The sequence below is a fragment of the Alligator sinensis genome, unplaced genomic scaffold (assembly GCF_000455745.1).
Source record: "Alligator sinensis unplaced genomic scaffold, ASM45574v1 scaffold38_2, whole genome shotgun sequence".
Classification (NCBI taxonomy): domain Eukaryota; kingdom Metazoa; phylum Chordata; order Crocodylia; family Alligatoridae; genus Alligator; species Alligator sinensis.
Genome location: NW_005842350.1, coordinates 975,269 through 998,708, shown reverse-complemented (window position 1 = coordinate 998,708; position 23,440 = coordinate 975,269). Strand labels below are relative to the sequence as shown.

The window sequence follows — 23,440 nt, the reverse complement described above, 5'->3', positions numbered from 1 at the left end:
GCAGGCAGGTCCTTTTGTTGGTAGCCTCTTATCCCCAAACAAATAACCAATGACCAAGTCATGTCAAATTAAAAATCATGTTTGCTAATTGGGTCCTGAAGTGAAGACACTGCTCTACTACTGTCCAGGAATAATCTGAAAAGGCATCTGGAAGTCACTTCACATAGTAGCATTGCGTGTATTTGCATATTTTAAACCAGCAGCAGATAACAGTGAAACTATCCAAATGCTTGTCACAGCTATGGATGGAGAGCACGTGCTATTAGAGGGGAGGAGACAATAAGCCCAGCTACGGGGGAGACAATAAGTTCAATAAGCTGTTAGAGGGGAGGAGACAATAGATAGGAGACAGAAGAGGTACCATTATACCATCTGTGTCCCTATTAAATTGAATTATAAACCTCAAGTGGCACCCATTACATTTAAATGATGATTGAGCTTCATGTAGTTTCTTAGATGAAGTGCTGACTGGATATAGCATCACAAGGCCCAGTAACCACAGCTTTATATATATAGACAAAGCAAAATAATCCATGTATTCTGCAGCAAGTGAAGCTTAAACGTAGCATTACAAATTAGCATATTTAACTTTGGAGCAGGCAATGCAGGCACAGTTCTTCCCCAAAGGAATATTTCTTCCTAAACTAAGGAAAGAAAGAAGAAATATTTCAGATATCAAGCACTGCCAAAGCCCAGTGAGCAGACAGCCTGGGAAATAAACTACTTGATATACCAAAATGCTATGACAGCATTCCCTCGGAAAGCAGAGTAAAGACCAAATCTTTTTTTCTTGGATTCTAGGAGCAAAATGTCAAGTTGTCATCCATAAATTAATGCAGACACTTAACACACATCTTGACATAATTTATAATAATTTTACTATAAAAGGACAATTAAGAGAGATTCATTCCCACGGTATCTAAAGCAATGAGGAATTTGAATTACAGAAAGTTGCCATCTTGTGGCTAAAGCATAGAAAAGAAAGTATAAAATAACCTTGTTCAGTCAGGCACGATGCTAGCAAATTAACACCATAAAATGTTTATTAAGAAGAGTGGTCAACATGATTAAGACCTGCAACTTGATCAAAGGCACGGAAAAACTTAAGAGAGTCCAGAGAAGAGCCATCTGTATAAATCAGAGACTTGCAAAGCAAGCCGTACAAGGTACCGCTACATCGGGGCATACATCAAGGGCTCAGTGAACAACTGTTCACCAGGGCACCCTTGGAGAAAACCAGGAGTAATGGCCACAGACTCCTGGAAGACTGTTTCAGGCTTAACTCTAGGAAATACTTCTTCACAGCTAAGGTGTTCCGACTCTGGAATAAACTCCCTCCAGAGGTGGTACAATCACCTACCCTGGAATCTTCAAGAAGGTGCCTTTTTTCATCTTTAGACCTTTAAATATTTTTGAGAAGTTTGGTTCAAAATATCCAAATAGTTCATATAAACTGTCCACTTGGTGCAACAAGTTGAAAAAATGGCTAGGAAGACGGGGGTGAAAATTGCACCAGTTTTCTTCTGTACTTCAGTCTGAGACACAGGGTAGCTATTACCTTCAAAAATTCCGCAGCGAAAGCAAGTAAAAATGCTCATGATGCCACCTTCACTATAAGCCGTCCAGAAAAGGCATAATGAAAAGATATACAAAGATACCTAATGTACAATAAATACAATAAGTCTTACTAGTGGTAAGGCTTCAACCATAAGTCAATGAGAATTAGACCACAAAGTTGAAATGTAGTATCTTTGGAGGCGAAAAGGAGAAATGAAAAAAAAGTAATGATGTATAAAAAAAAAAAGAGACCAACACAAATTAACACTGCTTTGCAAGGTTTAACAACAGTGGTCTTCTAGTGCACTACTGATATCTTGATGTCAAAGCATACTTGGAGAGAGGTGCATGAAACAACCTAACCAAGTTTTTCATTGGAAAAAAAAAGAACCTATATAAGTGGGTTTCAATTCAGGTATGAGTTTACTAACCAATCATTCAAGTGCAGGGGAAGGGAAGTGGAAGGGGAAGAGAGGAGGGGAGAAGACACTTTCTTTAAGAGGGATACAATTAATTGTGAGCTCTAAAGGTCAGAATGGGCTATGAAATTCATAGTCCTTCAGAGATCCTTATTCTCAAAGGCTCCAAAAGAGGTAATACAGATGAATGATGATGAACAATTAAACTAGGCTGCTGGACTGACTGCTGTTAGGGTATCAGGGGTTCATTTCAATTCAAGCACCACTATAGGAGAATAACCCTGTGCATCCAGATATCACTTTCACCTATCCACACATCACTAATCACTTTTTCATTCTTCGCTGCAGCTACTAAACATTTACATCCCTGATAATTTTTTTAATGGTTCATGTAACATGCAAGTCAAACAGGTACATTAAGCCCCTGCCCCTCACCCCCCCTCCCCCAAGTTCATCCTATTACAAAAACTCTGAAATTTCCCATCAACTCAAACATTTTTATATACTATTTGGTGATCTTTAATCTAAAATGGAGATGCTTTCTATATAATGCAATGATGGACAAAAGACAACAAAGTACAATTTTTTTAATAAAGATAAAATTACAAAAAAGGTAAAATCAGCTCAGGAAAGGCAAATTACTTTAATAGATCAGTTTAGACATTTAACATAATAACTCACATCCATTTTAAATACTATTACATAAAGCATGGTGAAGAAAGGAATTTCTGCTTCATAATTAGAAAACTCACAATACAACTTGCCAGAAACCAAAACAAAGCCGTTTGAAAATAAATACGGTCCATGCCAAATAGTACAAAATGAAATCAGCAGTCTCTCTCAATATGAAAACTTTTCTTCTTTTAGTATTTTCGCATTCTAGCATTATGTTCTGTAATTGGTGTGAGGCTATCTTTAATTCAAGGATTGATGAGCTGTTCCGATTTTGCTCTGTTCAAAAGGCAAAAATATGAACTGTTAAGTCATTTCATTTTGAGAGCATCTTTTAGATTAACTGCTGTAAAGATGTAATTGTAGCTACCACTGTCACATTTTAAATTATTTAGCAACTCCTGATGCTAATTTACAGCCTCTAAATAGAGAATAGCGTTTGTACAATTAGCATGTAGAAATTAGTGAGTGGTCTCCAAAGAAGAAAAAAAGTTATGCATTAAATTAATTAGGGTTTACCCTTTGGTGTCTGTCTTTTCACCACTGCTGTCCTTCGATTTATCCTCCTCTTTCACATCTAAAATAATTAGGGGGAAAAAAAGATCAGGTTTGAAATATCTGACAAGACTCAAAAAAAGTCAAGAATTTTTAAAGACTTACATAAATATAACCAAGTACAAGCTGTTGATCCCTACATTATATTTTGATTAATAAAATGCAAATAAGAGAATTTAGGGTGATGGTACCAGCTATCCAGAACCCTATTCCTCCATACCATACAAATGAATGACCTTAGTATTTGAAAACACAGGGGCAATAAGTTTGGTATTCAGAATAATTTTCACTGGAAAAACTGTTTTCAGTAGGAAGAGTTCTAGCGAAAAAGCTAAAGTAGATGTGTGTGATTAATTTAATTCTTTTTCCACTCTGACTGCAGAAGACTTAACTCCTTGTACTAGTATACAAGTACAAGGAGCATACCCCTCTGCCATCAGGACACCCTTTAAACCAGAGGTTCCCAACCTTTTTATACTGCAGACAGGCAAACTATCTAATACTTACATTTATTTAATTTTTTTTTTTTGGGGGGGGGGGGGGGGGGGAGGAGGAGAAGAGAAGCAGGATTCAAGAATCAGATTGGGTTCAGGCACCAGGGGAGCCTGCAGGGCTGCGCAGGCGGTGGCCTGGTGGGACCCAGATGGGGCTGCCAGGGAAGAAGGGGCTCTGCTGCCTTTCCTAGGACAAAGCAGCAGAGACGACCTCTCTCCCAGGCATTTTCCCACTTGCATCCCCCAGCTCCAGGCCGCAGGCAGGGCTGTCCTGCCTGGCCCAGCATGGGCCCCAGTACCCGGTGCACAGGCAGCACCTTGCTGGGCACAGCCATGGTGGTAGGAGCGGGACAGGGGAAACAGAGCTGGCTGCCTCCCTCCCAGGGCTGCCCTACTGCCCAGCTTTAACTCCACATGTGCCTGCCAGTGGCATAAGTCGTGGTCTGGTGGTGGGGAATCACTGCTTTAAACTAACTCCCACTCAGCTGGTAGAAATGGTAGGGTGAAAACAATATTAAGGCATTTACCTGCTTTTTTATCTTCTGTCTCTTTCTTGTCTTCTTCTATTCTGGCTTTCTTTGCTCCTTTCTTATGATCTGCAACATTTCGTCGTCCACCTTCCCCTTCATCTTCAGAATCAGAAAATTCTTCATCACAGGCTATCCGCTTATCAGAAGCTCGAACTAGGATTCAAATGTTAAAAGATTAACACCTGTAATCGTCAGGGTGGTTCAACTACAGTATGTCAAAAAGGAAAAACCACAAAACTGGTTTTAAGCAAACACAGAAAAGAACAAAACCAACTTGTTACCACAGAGATGGTTTTCTAAAAGAGGTAGAGGAAAACTGTTCTACAAATATGGGGATACTCTTGGGTTCTCTTTTAACACAAATTAACAAGAAAAGCTTACAAGACAAACTCAAAACCAACTATTTGGCATTGCTAAGCAAGTACTGAAAAATTTGGAAGTGACTGCATAAGTGCGTTATAATTATAAGAGTTCAGGAAGAGAAAGGTGCTAGAAGCAGCTGTGGAATTACCACAACTAGTATCATGGAAGATTAAATGAACAGTCCTCTCTTATCCATTCAACTTATAAAAAACAAAAACTACTGTTGTGACTTAAGAGTGCTCTAACACCTCTCAGGGAGACTGATCAAAAATAAAATGTCCCAGACACAGAATGTTGAAAAAGTAAATCTTGTTTTGTTGCAGGAACTATATTGATTCACTTTAAAGTGTTGTTTCTGGAGGGACAAGCCTTCAAACAATACCTGTGGTAGTGCTGGGGAGACTTCTGTGGCCAAATATTCCAGCCTACCTAACTCCGCTTGATGCACAAGGCAGAAGGGTGCCTCCTCCAGGCTTCTGGTCCTCGATCCAACCAGATGCCAGGCCAGATTGCAAAATAAATCAAAGCAGCTTTCTGGTGGTTCAAACTTTGGTTAAAGAACCTTTAATGGGCATAAGCGCATTTAAATGCTCAAGAGCTTTTCCAGGTGACAGGGGTACCCTATTCTCATCATGCTCCCCTATGTAGGAATAAAAAGGATGTCTACAGGGGCTTCTCTGCCATCTTTATGCCCTGGGAGTAGCAAAAGACAGCCAAAACAGGAGTGAGGATCTGGACAAGCACATTTAAAGAGGCTTTACTCTGAAAGCATATCCCATTATGACTAAAGATAACATTTCCTACTAGAAATGCGTTTGTCTGGGTCTTCTCCATCCTCATCTCCACTATCTTCATGAACGGCATCCTCAGGAATGGCCTGCATCTGTACCCCAGGTGCATGAGGTAGCATACGCAAGTTCTCAAATAAACGCTGTCTGCAAGTGAAACAACATATAGAAGATCATTCTAATATATAGAGTTGTAGTCTTTCCTGCAGATTCTTGATATTTTGATTTGAATGTAAAACTAGTATGTGAATTAAGCCTTATAACCATTTTAAAAGTATATGTTTTCTTATTTTTCTTTTAACTTTCTTATTGTTAAAAAGCAAATCGAGCTTTTTCTTTGTAGAGCCAGGAGCAAGATTTTTCCCTTATTAGAGGCTGGTCAGAGACACCATAAATACAAACCACTAGCAAACTGCAACAAACAACCAGAAAGTTTCTTAGCACTTGAAAATACAACAAAGAATAAATTCAGAAGTAAATGCTACATCATGAATCAGCATTTTACCTCCATGCCATCTGGGAGGTGGTTAAGGAAAGTTCTCATGTCTAGAGTTACTAATTGGTTCAGAAAAGCTAGCTTTCGAAAGGGAAAATGCATACTTATTAATTTCATATACTGAAGGGAAACGGTGTGTACAATCATTGCTGAATTTCACCAAGGTATATTAATGATACTTAAATCCTTGCACACAAAACCTGAATTAATGAATGAGCATTACAAAAAAGATATTTCTACAGTTCCATTAACATAAAATAATGTTTCCCAGGAATACAAATCTAATAAGCCCTTTACAAATGACTCAAGGCCCTTTAAAGACACTTAAGATCTCAATTCTCTAAAGGGACGGGAACTAGGGATTTTAAATTACAAATACATTTTAAGAGAAAAAGGGATTATTTTAGAGAAGTTCTCTCTCAATGAGGAAGCAGGTTTTCTACATTCCCTCTGTTAGAGTAAACGTCACACCTGAGGAAGAATATCTTGCATTTGAAAGCTTGTCTGACTATCACAACTACGTAGTTGGATCCAATAAAAGGCGTCACCGAAGAAATCCTTGCTCCTCTCACAATTTCTGGACCATTACAACTACAACATCACTCTTACACTATCACATCTTCATAAAAGCAGTCCTTCTTTACTTTAGTTAGAAGTGTTTGGTCAGAAAGAGAGCTCTGACTTCAAGTCAGTTGATAAAGCCTTCCCCAGTGATAAAGCCTTTTCCTGCCTGCATTTGCATTCACTCCATTTGCAGAAAATCCTAGCCTTCTGCCACTCTGTAGCACAATCAGGGGGACCAGGATTTGAAGTCTGCACAACTCTCATAATGGAGTCCAACTCAATTGGATCTCTGAGAGGGGTCTTAAAAAAAAGGAGTGTTTAAGTCAGCAATTATCAACCAGAGTGCCAGGGCATCCTGGAGTGCCCCGAGATTTTCTGAAGGGTGCCGTGAGGCGAGAGGAGCCGTAAGTGCAGGCTCAGGTTTGCCCCTGCCTGGCTGCTGACCTGCACTTACTACCTAACCTTTCTGTAAGGAGGTAGCACGGCAATAAATCCATTTTTTTTTAAAAGGGGATCTGCTTGATTCACAGAAGTTATGTAGGGGTGCCTCAAGTCTAAAAGGTTTAGGTGTTGGGATAGAGATCCTAGGCACCAAAGAAACGCTTGCCAATTATCCTTTATTTAGAAGGGTTTACTATTTTATATTTCAATCCACTTGTAAGAAATTCTCAAACAGATATGAAGCAGAATTATAAAACCTGCAGAATAGCCAGATCAATATACACTGTTTACTCAAAATGCCCCTCAAAGTAATATCAAATACTGGGACATTCTTGTCTTTGACAGCCAAGTTGTGCCAAAGACCACACACACTCATGAATGAAGTAGCACACTGTCTCAACACTGTTATCCTGGTTTGTCATGGGGAAAAAAAATTAATACTGTTGATGCTCACTTTTTAAAAACAGAATCATAAAAACAGGCTCTAAATAAAAGCAGGCTAAGGCTATGTTTTATTACATTAATAGCTCCACACAATGATTTAGGGAAGTTGCCTGACATTAGGAACTTTAAATGCATCTTCATTTTAACAGACTGCTCAGTAATCTTTTACCCTTATATTCAGATAGATCCAGGGAAACAACAAAAGGCTAACAATGGAGTATTGAATCAAAGTTTAACAAAGAACAAATTAAGAATCCCAGGGCAAATCAGTTTGAGCCATGAAGTGGTAAACTAAGCAAATTGGCAGCAATAGGCAGGAATTCTGACCACTTTATATGAGTAAACAGGGTGTCATTTGACAAATGGAACAGGAGGTTATAAAAGAATGGGTCTCTGTCTGGCCATTTTGGAGAGAAAAAGAAAACGTGTTATGGAGACAGATAGACTCACTCCACGTTTTGGAGGAGAAACCATATTCATTATTTTACTCTTATTTTGTTTTAATCTGTTTATTCCTTGTACCCTAAACTGGGAGTATAAAGAAAGCAGTACTTAGCTTTCAAGGTAGCATCCGTCTGTTTCAAGAGACAACAGAATTAGGAACCGTTAAAAATGTATGTCGGTTTACTTTAAGTACCACACGTGCTAGCTGAAATATACCCTAAGCCACAGGTTGGCAACCCCTGGCACGTGTGCCGAGCATGGCACGCAAGGCCATTTTGCTTGGCACGCCGTGGCCAGCCCCGGCTCCGTGAAGCTGCTGCCAGCGACAGAGCCCGGGCTGCTCCGAGCAGGGCTTGCAGCTGCCTGCTGGGAGCAGCCCAGGATCCCGGCTGGCAGCAGCTCCCCAGAGCCACGGCGGCTGCAACCAGGAGGCTCCAAACAGCTGCGCCGGGCTCCGGCACCAGCTCTGCACCAGTGTGAGCAGGCACACCTTGGAGCGGGCGGTGGGGGTGGGGCCTGAGGCAGCACAGCCCCAGTCTCTCCCCCATTCCCGGCATGGAGGTGATGAGCCCGGCCCAGCTGTTTGTAGCCAGCCTGCTGCTGCAGCTGCCCAGAGCCTGGGCTGGCTACAAACAGCTGCGTCAGGCTCATCGCCTCCGTGCCGGGAGGCACGCCTGCTCGCGCCAGTGCGGAGCTGGTACCAGATCCCGGCACAGCTGTTTGGAGCCTCCTGGTTGCAGCCGCTGCAGCTCTGGAGAGCTGCTGCCAGCCAGGATCCCGGGCTGCTCCCAGCAGGCAGCTGCAAGCCCTGCTCAGAGCAGCCTGGGCTCAAGCAGCTACCCAGACCCAGGGTAGCTGCTGGCTGCCACAGAGCCTGGGCTGGGGGGGGCAGAGGCTTTGGGTTGGGGGCAAGGGGCACAAGCAGGGCATCCTGCCATTTACCCCTTGCCCTCATTTTGTTTCTCTGCCATGCCAGCACTCCGGTACCTTCGGAGGTAGGCATTATGGTGTTTTTGAGCACTCTGGTCAAAAAATGTTGCCTACCCTGCCCTAAGCTTTGAGACTCTTCAATGTTTGAACTCTGGGAAGCGTGGTGTATTTACCTACTGGGGAGTTACAGAAGTAAGGAATCAGCAGCGAAGCCCATGCACCACTACCTGGGTCCTTTCCTGCTTTATGGCAGCCCAGCCAATTTAAAGCAGCAGCCACAAAAGGGGCAGTGCGAGTTTGTGTTCAAGACACCTAACAATAACTGGTTCTTTCTTCAAGGGTCCAGACTTGCACAGATTAGAGCAGGAAGCAAAGTAACTTTTTATAGTGGAACAGTTATCAACTATCACATATCTTGTAACAGCATCTGTGGTTTCAAACGTGTTTCCTAGTTATGGATGCTGCAGATGCAGTTGCAGACTTCTTTTACAATAGAGGAAAAAAAATATAAGCGGAGCTTTATAGTGTACTTTATCATCTCCACCTATGTGAAAACAGCATGTATACAAAAAGCTACTTTTACATGGACTTTACATGACTCACTCAAGATAGGGGAGAATTACTTACTTGATCTTCTCCATATATTCTGGTGTATTCTGGTTAGTCATATTTGATGGACTAATATGCAGCTTGAAGTCTGGTCCAAAATACTCAAAGTAGTCATTGTATGGCAACTCTATTAAAAAGAAAAAAAAATACTTCAACTACTTAAACAGCTTATCTGTACAACCCACAGGTTAATGAAAGATTTTAAGAAGTGCCACTGCCAAACATTTGACACACACACAAAATATAAGGCTTGTAGTATTGACATCACACTGAAAATGAAATTTGATTTTTTTTAGACATAAAATGGAGAACAGAGAAATACTGTAGCTGAGGCAATGTTAAGACAATCAGTCAAAATTTCTACAACTTCCATCATTACGTGAGAAGACAAAATACTGATGACTGCTTATAGATTACAAACCATTACAGAACAGGATGTGCAGGTGGAGGAATGACACTACGTTCAGGATAATAAACAGTACCACCAAAAAAATCTTATCTGAAAGGCAAACTACCACAGAATCCCCGAGGGTAGAAAATTTGCACTGTATTAAAGAGAATACTAGGACTGTGCTATTAACCACCTGATCAGGAAGGTGAAGGTGATTATGAAATAGTCAGGGAGATTAGAGAAGGTGCTAAAATGGGACAAGCAGCAATAACAGGAGACTTCAGCTACCCTCACAGACTGGGTAAACACCTCATCAGGGAGAGATACGGAGATAAAATATTTCAATGTGATAAGCAACTGCTTTCTAGAACTCATCTTGGAACCCACAAGAGGAGAAGCAATTCTAGACCAAATCCTAAGTAACACACAGGACTTGGTTCAAGACATATCTGTTGGTCAGCCACGCTATAATACCGACCACAACATAACTGCATTCAGTGTTCTAGAGAGAGGGACCAAAAACTAGAGGGAGCCAACTTTAGGAAGGAAAATGAAACAAAAAAGTCAGGAAGTTAATTAACAGTCTAAAGAAATATTCAAAAATGTAAAAGGCCTGCAGGCAGCTTGGAAGCCATTTACCAATACCATGCAACTGACAACTCAGATTGGGAGATTTTTCTGACGTTGACACATCCACAAGACAGGGCCCAACATTCCTCTGATTTATGCCAATGAACCTGAAGGATTTGCCTGAAGTTCCTCAGTATTATAAATCAAAAAGGGTACCATATGGTCCAACAAAACTCTGGCATGTTTTAATAATAGAGTTAAGGAGGCCATTCAAGGCAAAAAGGCAGCCTTAAAAAAAAAAAGGTATGTCCCAAATGAGGAAAACAGGAAAGCTCACAAATGTTAGCAGGTCAAGCATAAAAGTGAAATAAGAAGGCCAAAAAGAATGAGAAACAGCTAGCAAAAAATGCTACAGTTAACCATAAAAACTTTCAAATACATCACAAGAAGGAAGCCAGCTAAAGAAACTGGTGGGACCCATTTGATGAATGGAGATAAGGCCACAGTAGGGAGGCTGAACAAATTCTTTGTTTCAGTGTTTACTACAGAAAATAAGTGGAGGAATTCCCTTGCCAGAGCAATTTTTCCTAACAGATAGATCTGAAGAGTTAGATCACACTGAAGTGACAACAGAAGAACTGATAAACTAAATACTAATAAGGCCCCAGGAGTGGATGGTATTCACCAAAGAGTTCTGAAGGAACTCAAAAAGTGAAAGTGCATAACTATTGGCAGTGGCAACAATATGTAACCTATACAACCTACAAATGGCTTCTGTACCAGAGGCCTGGTGGGTTGCCAACATAATTCCCATCTACAAAAAGGGCTCCAGAAGTGATCCTGGGAACCAGTCCAGTGAGTCTCATTTCCATCCCTGGCAAGTTGGTAGAATCTATAGTGAAGAATAAAATCAGTAGTTACATGGACAAATAGGATCTGCTGAGGAAGAGTCAGCATGGTTTTTAAAATCCTGCCTCACCAATCAGCTAGGGTTCTTTCAGGGTGTTAACAAGCATGTGGATAAGGAGAATCCACTTGACATAATATATTTGGAATTTCAAAAGACTTTTGACAATGTTCCTCACCAAAAAACTAGACTTCCATGGGATTGGTGGTAAGGTATTTTCATGGACTGAGAGCTGCTAAAAGATAATCAGCAAGGGGTAGGGCAGCAAACTATATGGTCACTTTTCAGGAATGGGGGGTCAAGAGTGGAGTCCAAATTTTGTCCAACATTTTCACCAATAATTTGGAAATGGGGGTGCATAGTAAAATCTCAAAATTTGTAGAGAATACCGAGGTATTGCAGTAAAGTCCCAAGTTGATGGAGAGGAAAGAAAGATCTGACCAAGTTAAGTGAGTGGGCAAAAAATGACAAATGAACTTCAAACGTTGACAAGAGCAAGGTAATGTGCACCAAGTGCACCTTAACTGGTGCACAACCTCAACTATATGTACACAATGTTATGTTCCTTTATTTCTTCAAATGCTGGCAAAATCAAAAAAGAAAGCACAGAGAAGAGCGAATACAAAATTATGAAGTTTCTAAGGAGAGTGAGCCAGGATTTGTTCGCAGCAATAACTAAGTTTAAAGTACTAGCACTGAAGTCGAAGAGCAGTAATGAAAACCTAGGACAAAGTGTGTAGAGTAAGCAGAATTTTGGAATTGGCAAAGCCTTCCAAAACTAAATTGGAGAGAGCAAACAACCAAGCCAACAACTGATTGATGTTTCACTGTAAGTCCTTTCAAAAGCAATCAGAAAGATACCATGCTGCTTTGAACATATGACACCCTAAACCTTCTGGCTCCCAATTCAAGACAAATATAAAAGATCAAAAGACAAATCTATGGTGCATGTAAGAATTTTTTTTAAAGCAAAACAGAATAAAAACACTGAATTTAAGATTCATGCCATTTTAGAACTTTTCTGTTCTAAAAAGTAAGTTTTATATTCAAACGAATACAGCATTAGCTCACAATTCAAGATTACAGAAATTTCTGGAGCGTTGCTCGTAGGGTTTTAGTACTATGATTATCACCATAGTACAAGTGCCTAAAACAGTAGCAACACTGTAGACAAGGAGTGGACACAAGGTAAAAGTGGCAAAGGAGAAGTTTTTAGGGAGGCTTTTTTAGGTAAAAAAATTATATTAAATTTCTAAAAGCGAAAAGCAGCGCATTTATTAACACCTTATTGCAGCCAAGGTCAAAATGATTAAACAAAGCAGCACGGTATCTTAAGAGATGCTGGATTCTAGGCACTGGAAAAACATCTTCTGCATAACAGAATTGGAATACTGCTGTTTTAAAATCTAGTTTATTGCTACCCATTTCAACCTGAACTGGATAAATATTAAGAAAGTTAGTTTGATTCCAAAAACAATACAACAGAAAAGAAGAGAAGCATTATCAAGACATTTGAAAAAGAAGAATACTTTTCAGAATTAATGTTTACCATTGGGAATTTCACAATCTAAGGCAACTGCAGTTTCATACGTCCAACATCGAGCAACATTACGAATAGTGTAGCCACCTCCTCCTAGCATCAGCAATGGCAAGTTAAAGGTCTTTACAACTTCCACACATTTAGCGTGACCTGTCAAAAAACCCACAAAAAATGTAAATCATGCAACGGGAACAGGAAAAACTTAGCTGCTTATTAGTAAGTTACATGCATCTAATAAAAGTGGTAAAATTGAACCTTGGCAGAACAATATTTAGCTCTTCACTGAACTAAGCACAGCTGAACCAAAGATGATGTTAAGCCTGGCAAGTGCAAAACAGACCAAATACAGGCTCAGTATTTCTACCTTAGCTCTTCTTTCAGACTCCTTAAGCCATCCTCCTTTTTTGCATCACCAGCCCTAAAACTTATGTCTTCTCAAAAAACATGGAAATGACGAAACTAAGGCAGATTTTCAGCTCAGCATGAAGAGGGGAGGGGTCAAAGGACAAAGCTGCAGTTCTATGAGCCTTTCTAGTTCTGTTCTGGTCCTAACATATACTACAGTAACTTATACTCTAGGACTCAGCTGAGACTAAGGAATCCACACCTAGAGGGATCTAGCCATAGGCATGGTGCAAAGTGGTCCAGCCTCTAGTTATTTCAAACTCACAGCACATTTTGAGGACCGCTATTATACAGCACTTTTCATCACCTATCTCAAACTGCTTTACAAAGCAGAACAGCACTGTTTCCATTTTATATATGGTAAAAGTAAGGTATGTAGACATAAAACAACTTGCTTAAACCCACCCAGCTGGTTAGACACTAAGTCAAATAACACAACACTGATTTATCTAGTCTTAAAACGATGCTCTTACTTTAAGTCACATTGTTGAGAAGATCCTTTATGAGAACCATTATGTTAAAGAAAATGTTAACTGAGTTGTTAATTTTGCTAAGTGTATCGCAGCAGTTCTTAAAACAATGAAGTGCTGGTCTTGTTTAACTTTCCCATGTTCTTTTTAAATTCGGAGAATTTAGCAAACTTTAGAAGTTACCTCCTCTCATTTTTGCTAGTACTAACATGGAAGCTTGCTTGTGGAAAAAAAAGCATTAAACACTCACCCATAAAAATACAGAAACAAAAACCAGTGGTGTTCTGGAAAATTTGACAATGTGACCAAATGTGGACATATACCTTAGCTTACTATTCAGTTCAGTACTGCAACAATTCAAGGATACAGCTAGCTTAATGTTCAGCATTGTATACAGAACCCTATCAAAGTGACCTGTTTTACTCCATGTATATTAAATTCAGCTCAAGATTGCAACTATTACCCCACATTCTAAAACTTCAGGCGTCACAAATCATTATTCGATAATTTGGGGGGATGGAAACTCCTTTCCTCCCTAATAAAAGTTTAACTCCATGAATTAGAGTCATCATAACATTACCGTGAATCCTTGAGCACGTTCACTATTGCTTACCTTTAACAGTAAGATTAAAACATCCCAACCTATCACCAGACAAGGAATCTGCTCCACACTGCAATACCACGGCACTGGGCTGGTACATCTCCATCACCTTGGATATAATCTATAAACAAAAAAAACCCCAAGTCTTGAACTCAGCCACACAGCTGCTAACCAACCATCTGGAGCAGGATTTAGACAATACTCACTGGTTTGAATATCTGCCCATATGATTCATCATCTATGCCATCCCTCATTGGAAAATTGACAGCATAGTACTTGCCTTTGCCAGCACCAATGTCCTACAAGTAAAATTGACAACTACGTTATTATAAAACAGAAAATATTTCCCAGAACTACAGCAAACAGCACACCAACTTAAGACTGCTATAGTGGCTTGTCCCATTACTCAAGACAAGGAAAAAAAAAGGCAGCTCACTTAATTTCCCATTGGTCCACAAGATCATTTTGAAAACTAGGCCAACGGCTACTCACAGAAGAAAGTACAGACCTCCAATACATTTGATTTTTTTAAATTTAAATATTTTAAGAGAAAATATTACTATGAATCATTTCAGTACACCAAAAAATCAATCAAAAACAAGAAAGATATTTGGGAAGACCAGGTGGGCATGCATGTTTGTGATGCTACATAAAAGATCAAAGTTTAAGAGGTCCTTGGAAATCACATGCCTCCCCATAACCTCCAGGTGAGGAACTTCTGTGGAAAACAGATACTGCTGGATTAGAGAAAAGTTATTAAATAGAAACCATTTTTAGGCTTCCCCATAGAAGTGAAGGCTTTTAAAATAGGAAACTGTACTTGCATATTATCCTTAGGAAGGGGTAACCAGCCATATGGATAGTAATTCCTCCTCCCTATATTGGCTGACATATGAAGTAACAATGAAGCCCTTAAAAATAAACCATTCATGTAGAAATATGCCATAACAATCCATTAAGTGACAAATGTATGCAACGAGAAAAAAAGATGCTTCTGTTTCCTCCCAAAAAACATAGGCTTTTCACAAAAAAGGTACTAAGCTTATCAACCTATACAAGCAGCCTACTGATAAATCTGAAAACGCTAAGCAGCAAGAAGATTCTTGCCACTCAAGTGATGTTAAGTCATACAGCTTTACTACAGTTGACCAATTATTATTTTGCGAATTCATAAATTTGATTCAGGTCCAAACATTGTATTAACTGGAAAATAGTGTGCTGCTGTGCAGAGACATTTTTCAGAGGCAAATAGAGTATTTTTTCCAAATTTTTAAAATATGCACCTTGATTAGCAGTACAACAACAATTAATCACCTGTGGTGACTCTCTCAAAGAACCAAAATTGTAACATGAATGCACAGAGTACTGGCTGTTTATGTGCTTTATTTCTTCCCCTCCCAGTATGAGAAGTACTATTAAAGATTTCCTAAAGTCTAAATTAAAGTTTATAAGTGACAATACAATTAGAGACATCAGACATGCCAGTTCAAATTCTTGGCTCTTCTGGGGTGGAAGTCTCTCCCCACCCAGAGAGGGGAAAAAAAAAAAAGAGAAGGGGGAAGGGTCCCTTCTTCACCCCAAAGTGGATTGAAGCCAAATGTTAAAACAAAAAATCCCATCCTTCTTATTAAACAAACCTGCTTTTCAATTAGCACTACCCAAGATTATCAGAAACTAAAATATGCCTAAGTAACATTTTCAGAAGCCTATACTAGTATAGGTTAAAATGCTAAAGAAACAACATAGCTAAAATTAGTGGCTACCACTGAATAATGCATTGGTGCATCTAGCATCAGAAAAATCTCTCAACTGGTTTATCCAGTTATGCTATGAAACAGAAAGGTCTATTTTGTCATTCTCCAAGTGGCACAGAAGGCCAAGCAGTTGCTGAAAACAACTATCTAATGGGTATGGAGCTGACATGGCTGAAACAAAGAAAAGCCTCTGACCGAGAACCAGCTGGGGAGGGTTACTGAAGGAAGAAGCTATACCATATTTATCCAAATCTACAGCTCAGACAACTCTGAATTTAAGATGACTGCCCAATAATTAGATTCTATACATACATTATAAATTCATTATAATTTTTCACGTACATAATCTAATTGTTGGAGGGTCAGCCTACATGTCTCCCCCAACCACTGTGGTGGGGAAAGCAAAGGTAAGAGGGGTGGGGGGAGGCAGGAGGAAGCAAGCAGCAAGGGAGGAGGCAGATGGCCCTGTTCCTTGCTTCCCAGGCCTGCACCCCCTACCCCAGCTATTAACTGTTTGCCACTTTCCCAACCCTGGCACCTGTCCTCCCCCTTACACTGATCTGGATGCTGGGAGAGTCCCAGAGTCTCTCCTGATACTTCAGGGAGCAGCTGTGAAAGGTGCCCAACTTAGCCATGGATGGCAATCATAGTGCATTGGTTCCATCTTCCAGCACCTGCTCCTGGTCAGCAGGGAGCTGAAGGTAAAGGGAGCTGGGCTGGGCTCATGTAATGGAGGAAGAAATTTGTGCCTCACCACCACTGCCCCTTGTCAGGCTGGGCTCCCTCCACAGCTGATCCCTGCGGTGTGGGACAGAAGCATCTCTGGGGCTTCCACTGTACCCGGATCAGCCTGGGATATCACCGCTCGTCCCAGCTCCCAGCTGAAGCAGTCCCATACTCGATTCTAGGACAAGGCTTTATTTTCTCCATGTTTAATATGTAAAGAACCCTACCTTAGAAGCGAGTAAATACTTTACTACTGAGGTGGCCTTGCTTAATTTCAAGGAAGATACCACAGCCATACTGGCTATGAATCAGACTTGCTATATCAAGACTAAGAGGAAATTTCAAATCTGAGTTGAGCCCACAGACCACAAACAAAGACCATTACAAGCTGTCCTGAGATGAGTATCTCTAACCCTACCTTGACTAAAAATATAAAACAGGGTTTTCATGCCTTTGTGCTCCATCAGGTTTACAAGCTTTTGAGAAATGAAAAACTTGGAGGTCTTTTCTCTGTGTTCTGTAGCTATCCAGTCTAATAAGAAATTTGCATTCTACTTCATTGCAAAACACTATTACAAGCATTTTTACAACCATGTGAAATTGAAGTCTATTACACTCATAAGACAGACAGACAGACAGACAGACAGACAGACATTTTTCTACTTGTCTTATTGTGTTTCAGATACCTTAAAATTTAATTCCAGTATCTTCTGTATAGCCAGTAGGGAACTTCATGTTTTGTCATGGGGCTGTGGCTCTCAAAGTTTCAAACTACCCAACCCTCCAGGAGAAATCCGAGTTTAAGCCAATTAAGTATCCAGGTTTAGTTGTTCAAAGCAACAGTACCATCTTGTGGCCACTCAAGTTAACACACAAAATACAGTATCTAATCTGAATCCAAAGCAATCTAGGAATGATTTTAGAAAATGTAGCAACGCTAGAAATGTGTAACTGCCTTCAGCCAGAGTAAGATGGACATTTTGCTCATTACTGGCTTACCACTTAACACTTTCTTTGCTACAGTATTCTGTGAATCATCAACCTCTTCTCAGCTCCATATTGAGAAAACTGGAGACACTGTATCAAATACAGACTTCCTGGAGGCAGTTTAAAGGCATCAAAAAGGGTACTTTCCTTCACATTATAGTCTTGTGTATAGGTCTTCAATTTTTTTTTTTTTAAACTATTAACTGTAATGCATGGGGACATTAAACTTCTCAAAGTTGCTTATCTTGATGGTAATGTTACTAAATTAACCCATACTGGGGTATCAGTGATCTATTGCAAATGATACTTTTCGGAGTAAGTGAATATTTACTGTACAATGCTCCAAACTATGAACGGTTGCAACAGTCAAAATTTACAGATACATTAAGGTACTCGCAATCTCAGGACTGATGAATCATTTGCAAACAAGAACTATTTTTCTTGTTCTATACATACGATTGAAAATGCAGAAGAGATCCCTACAACACAAATTCCCCCTCTTACTCCACCAAAGCCCGGGCGATCCAAGTTTAACATACTTGAAACGTCTTAATTTGTGTGTGATATGAATCAATTTGCTTGAAACACCTCCACAGATTATTCCAATGAGTCCATAAACTTTTTCAGAGGGTATAAATTACAGATTGAAGCAAAAAAAAAAAAAAAATCTGCAAATTACAGTGTATTTATTACCATCAAAGGGGGTAATTATGACCAAACATTAAGGCAGATATCTGCTAGGAAAAAAGGTGAAAAGATAATCTGAATAACAAATTCATGTCTAACCTTACCCTTAAGTCCCCTGTGCCAGGAAAATATTCACCATACTTATGGAATGACACTGTCATAACACGATCTGTTGTATAAAATGCTTCTTCAACACCATCACCATGATGGATATCAATATCAATGTATAACACTCTTTGGTGGTATCTAGGAAAAAAAAAAAAAAAAAAAAAAATCACATTTCCCAAAAAAGGTAGAAAAGAAAGTGGTATCATGATTCAGGTTAAGTCTGATATACAGACATTTAAAGTTTGAACAAAAATGTAGTACAAGAAATGAAATCATAATTTTCTAAATTATGAAAAAGGACTATGAAGTTACTATACCCAACTAAAACAAGAAAAGACAATTTAACACAATTACTGATCCTTAACAAACTGATTCCCTCTTTAAACACCCAAGCTCTCCCCATAATCCCCAACATGCTCAAATGACTCCCCTAATCTTACTTATTCAGATCTACTGGAGCTCATCCATTATTTTCAACATCAAGATCTGTTTTTGTTCATTCTGGCAACATTTTATTTCAGTCTCTTCAACAGCCATTAAAGCTTGCTATTGTAAAATTTACTTGCGTGTGAAAAACTCTTACAGAATACAAAGAACATTATGCCCATGCCAAAGGGCTGAATCAAAAGATAGTTCCTGTGAACTCCCAATTTTCACTTGCTTGCCCATCTCCCAATCTGCAAAATTTGCAAAAATAACCAAATTTCTACTTCCAAGTCCATTTTATTTGTTAATGCATTAGAATAATATTCTACTAGTATGTGCTAATGCATTTCATATCAGTTTATGAAAGGGATTATATGACACTTATCTGAAACTTTACAAAATTCAAAGACCCAGAAGGCCCTCTGAAAATAAAGCCTGTCAACTTCAGGGAGCATCAATTTGTATACTGATACAGAAAAATGAAGTCCCAGAAGCCATTCACTAAAGCTTTTTATAAATTGATATAGTACACCCAGGTATTGTTTTTGGACATAATGTTTTCAAAAGAAAGAAAATGTTTTTAAATACAGCTATGTAATTAGTACATGAAACAGAATAGAATTCTTAAAAGTAGTAAAGAGTCCTTTGCTCTTGGAATTTTCTTCTGCTTTGCTCATTTACATACAATGAAATTGGAGTCATTGGCTATTTTCTCTGGCTGAGTTGCAAAGTCACTTCCTTTGATGCATTGAAGAATTTGGTAAGATGGGAGATTTAAATCCTGATATATATTGCTCTTTGCTGCTGGTCTTTCTAACATTAAGACTCTTCCAATCTGCTTCTATTTGATTAGGGACTAGAGTCATCAGAGTTAATGAAACAGACAATCACGTACCACTGGTGGTGATGCTTGTACTGGAGAAGTCAACTTCACTTACACAAACAGGTCACTTATCTATGGTTGATTATATTACATACAGTGCTCTAGGATTGTTCACACGCATTTTCTCTGAGAGTCTCTACCAACAAAAGTGGCACCAAACTTGAAACTGAAGAGAAAGCAGACAAGTGTGCGCCGAGAAACAGAAGGCTTGATGAAGTGTTGGGACATTGCTGTCATACTTCCTCAACAAATTCCCAATGAAAATAATGAAAGCAGGTAGGCAGAGAACTTTATGGTCACACTTTAGACTTATTTTTTTTAATTAATTTCTTTAATCTGGTCAATATAAAATTGAAAGGTAGATTCCCTTTAGAGGACTGGCAGGTATCCTTACAGTCTTTAACGGCCAAATTTAGCCATGACTTGAATATTTAATCTTCCTTGCTTGTACATAGTTTAGTTAGAATTTCTGCAGTAATGCCAACCGGGGAAAGATTTTTATTCATGTTGTGCTGGTTCAACACATACTATGAAAATTGACCACGAATAAGTTTAAATATATCACCAGGACATTTTAAGCATTGTACATTATCCACAGCCACTTTATAACTTTTTAACCCCAAGTTTTCTGACATTTTTATGCAGTTAAGTTATACTCTGACTCTTACAATAAACTTACTTCAGTAATTCAAGGATAGCAAGCACAATATCATTGACGTAACAGAAACCAGATGCCTCTGACTTCTTTGCATGATGAAGTCCTCCAGCCCAATTAACAGCCATGTCAGTCTGTTGTCTATTTAATTTGACCGCCCCAGCTAAACAAACAAACAAATAGGAAAACTAGTTAAAATCTCCAAAAGTGTTTAAGAATAACCGATAATTCATTCTGTTAAAAGTTATTTCTTTATAACATCCAGAATGAACCTGCACTCTTACCTTTTAAGACTGCAAATCACACTAGGCATTCAACTCAAAACTACCTAATGGATTATATTTCATATATGATCTTGCTGCCTAGGTTTTAAATACTACTGCCATATTAACATGGTCAAAATCTCAGAAATCTAAAAAGTACATTCATATACAGAATGTACTTACCAACAGAGCCTCCTGTTGACAACTGGCAGAACTCAAACAGTCCATCAAACACAGGACAATCTTCTCCAACATTAACTGTTTAGGAAAAGTGCTGTTAGTTTTCAAGATCACAGTTGTAAGGCACAAAGTTCTTACACACACATTTATTCCTCATGGAGATTCAAATTTAACTGGTGGTACTGTCAACAAGTTCAAATTCAATTAATATTTTATAAACACTTAAAATGTTTAGGTATTTAATGGTTCAAAATTACATTGTACCAAAACCTGGCATTTACAGAGTCAACACACTTTCGAGAAACCAAATGAAACTATAGGTAGACAATTTCTATAAGGCTGCTCAAACTGTAGCCAAAACACAGGTGGTTTGTTTTTGTTCAGTTTTCCACAGGAGTTGACAGGCCTTGGTTCCAAAAGATTAAATATATGAGCAGCTGTAGCAGTCTGGAAATCAGTTTAAGTATAAAGATCCAGAATGTCTGCAGAAACTTGTACAAAATGGAGTATCCTGTAATAAGTACTTGAAGTTGGCTTTGAAATGGCTGTGTACTTATCTGAACTTAGTTTAAGCAAAACTCATTAAATACACAACACTGTCAGTGTTGTGGTATTAGTAGTCCACAAACTGACTGGCTCTGTCAATTTTAACCCTTGGACTGCTGCTTCCTCTTCAGTTTCTAAAACTAATCATTAAACAGAGTACAACTGCATTATAAAGTAGATGGTGGGGGCTGAAAGATGCTATATTTTTCCCTTTAACTGAAGCGCAGATAACAGATGTTTATTACAAAAAATTGGGACTGGTATTGTTATGCAGTTAAGTGAACTAGGAATGTATATGCACATAAATGCAGAATACTGAATTTATTTATAACACCAATTAAAATGAAAGATTCTAAATAGCTTTCTAAACTGCAATTCAAAATGCTAGGTTCTAAAAAGTGTTAAGTTGCCTGATAAAAGGGAGAGGAACAAATAATTGCTAAGCCCTTTAAGATGCCCCCCTCCCCCCACTTTCTATTCCCTAGCTTCAAGCCTCTGTCTACCTAAGCTTATTTCAACTAAAAGATTTTACTACTTCTTTCCTTGTGTGATGTGTTCCAAGCCACACAAAGGCCCATTTTAGCTCCTGTCTTATTAGCAACTCTGAAACTGACTGCGCTCTACCCATTTCAAGGCTGCTCTTAGAGGCAAGGCACTCTGAGCAACAAGGTAACAACTACTGGTAATTGCGAACAGTGGAGAGCAGACATTTCCCAAAGAATTAGGAAAAATGTCTATATCAGCTTAAAAAGTGCAAGCGACTAGAACTGTAATGCTCAACCACTTGTCCCTGCTTGGCCAATCCCCCACTGCCCAGCACCTCTGCAAGGTGATAAACAAACACTGCAATATACAAGTTAATTTTGGAAACTGAGTGCCACTCAATTCACAAAAGTTTGAGAGGTGCTTTGAGTCCAAAAAGGTTAAGAACCACTGGTCTAGAGGCTGCTTGTATATCTGTGATACTAGAGATACCAGGTGAAAGCATCCGAACTGCCCAGGAACTGCAACTCTAAGGAACAGGAAGTACCATTTCTCTTTCAAGATGTTGCCTTTGAACACAGGTAATCAAGAAGTGAAAAACTTGGGGAATTGAATTTACCCACATGCAATGGGTCCTACATCACTTAGCTTCCATTTCAACCCAGAGGGATCTAGAACAAGAGCATACAAACACAAATTTATCCCAACGCTAAGACTTACATCTCTGCATCTGCTTGCTATATTCAGACATATTGTCTGGTCTTATTGATCGAAGAAATTTAATGTATTCATCACTGTGGTACTTGGTCATTTCTTCAGCTGTAGCTTTATGAGGTCGCTGGTAACAAAAATAATTAAAATGGGTTTTATTCTAATAAACACCAGAATTTTGTGACAAATTCCATCTTTAACAAATTTATTCAAGTCAGATACAATGTGTATTGTAACTGATCAACCTACAGCAATTATTAGTAGATAGTGAAAAAGAATCAAGGGGGATAAGAGGGGCAGCAACTGTCAATAAAAACACCAAAATATTTTTAATGCAATTGTCCATATATTTTTTTATCAGTATGATTAATGATAGCAGAACAATGAACAAAAAGTCAAATGTTATGTGGGGGGGAGGGGGCGGGCAGAGAATGGGACACCACAAATGTATTATGGACTTAATTTTGCTTCATCTACAGATAGCAAGCTGTGGCCCTGTATGTTACAAAGTTTAAATTTCATTTTAATGCATCAGGAAAGAAAGAACAATAATGTAACCCAAATGCAGGGATGAGGAAGTCAAAGTTGTATTAAAGCTGCAACACTTTCAAAGTATTTCCATTTTTTACTTGAGGAAAAACACTCAGATTTGCTGCTTCCTTTAAAAACAGTTTAATTACATTTAATGCTTATGCTTCTGTTTATACTCACATAAATTTCCATTTTTCTGTACAAGCCATAGTTTAGCAACAAGTTGTGGGTCATACGGATCCGATGAGGTTTCATGGGATGGCCCTGGCCATAATAATAGTTTCCAATATCACCTACAAATGGAAAGCAA

At 39.0% G+C, this 23,440-nt stretch overlaps 1 protein-coding gene across 1 annotated transcript; it reads right to left on the bottom strand.

The window, feature by feature from the left end:
- Positions 1-2,547: 2,547 nt before the first annotated feature.
- HDAC2 (histone deacetylase 2) lies at positions 2,548-23,418 on the bottom strand. The gene is made up of 12 exons (XM_025210465.1): positions 23,311-23,418; positions 22,609-22,726; positions 20,441-20,579; positions 18,449-18,590; positions 14,397-14,489; positions 14,203-14,311; positions 12,724-12,864; positions 9,325-9,433; positions 5,395-5,525; positions 4,225-4,380; positions 3,168-3,225; positions 2,548-2,927 (listed from the first exon to the last, which is right to left on the bottom strand). Exons 1-12 carry the CDS (start codon positions 23,383-23,385, stop codon positions 2,897-2,899), a joined length of 1,302 nt encoding a protein of 433 aa, XP_025066250.1. The 5' UTR covers positions 23,386-23,418; the 3' UTR covers positions 2,548-2,896.
- Between the last annotated feature and the right edge of the window lie 22 nt (positions 23,419-23,440).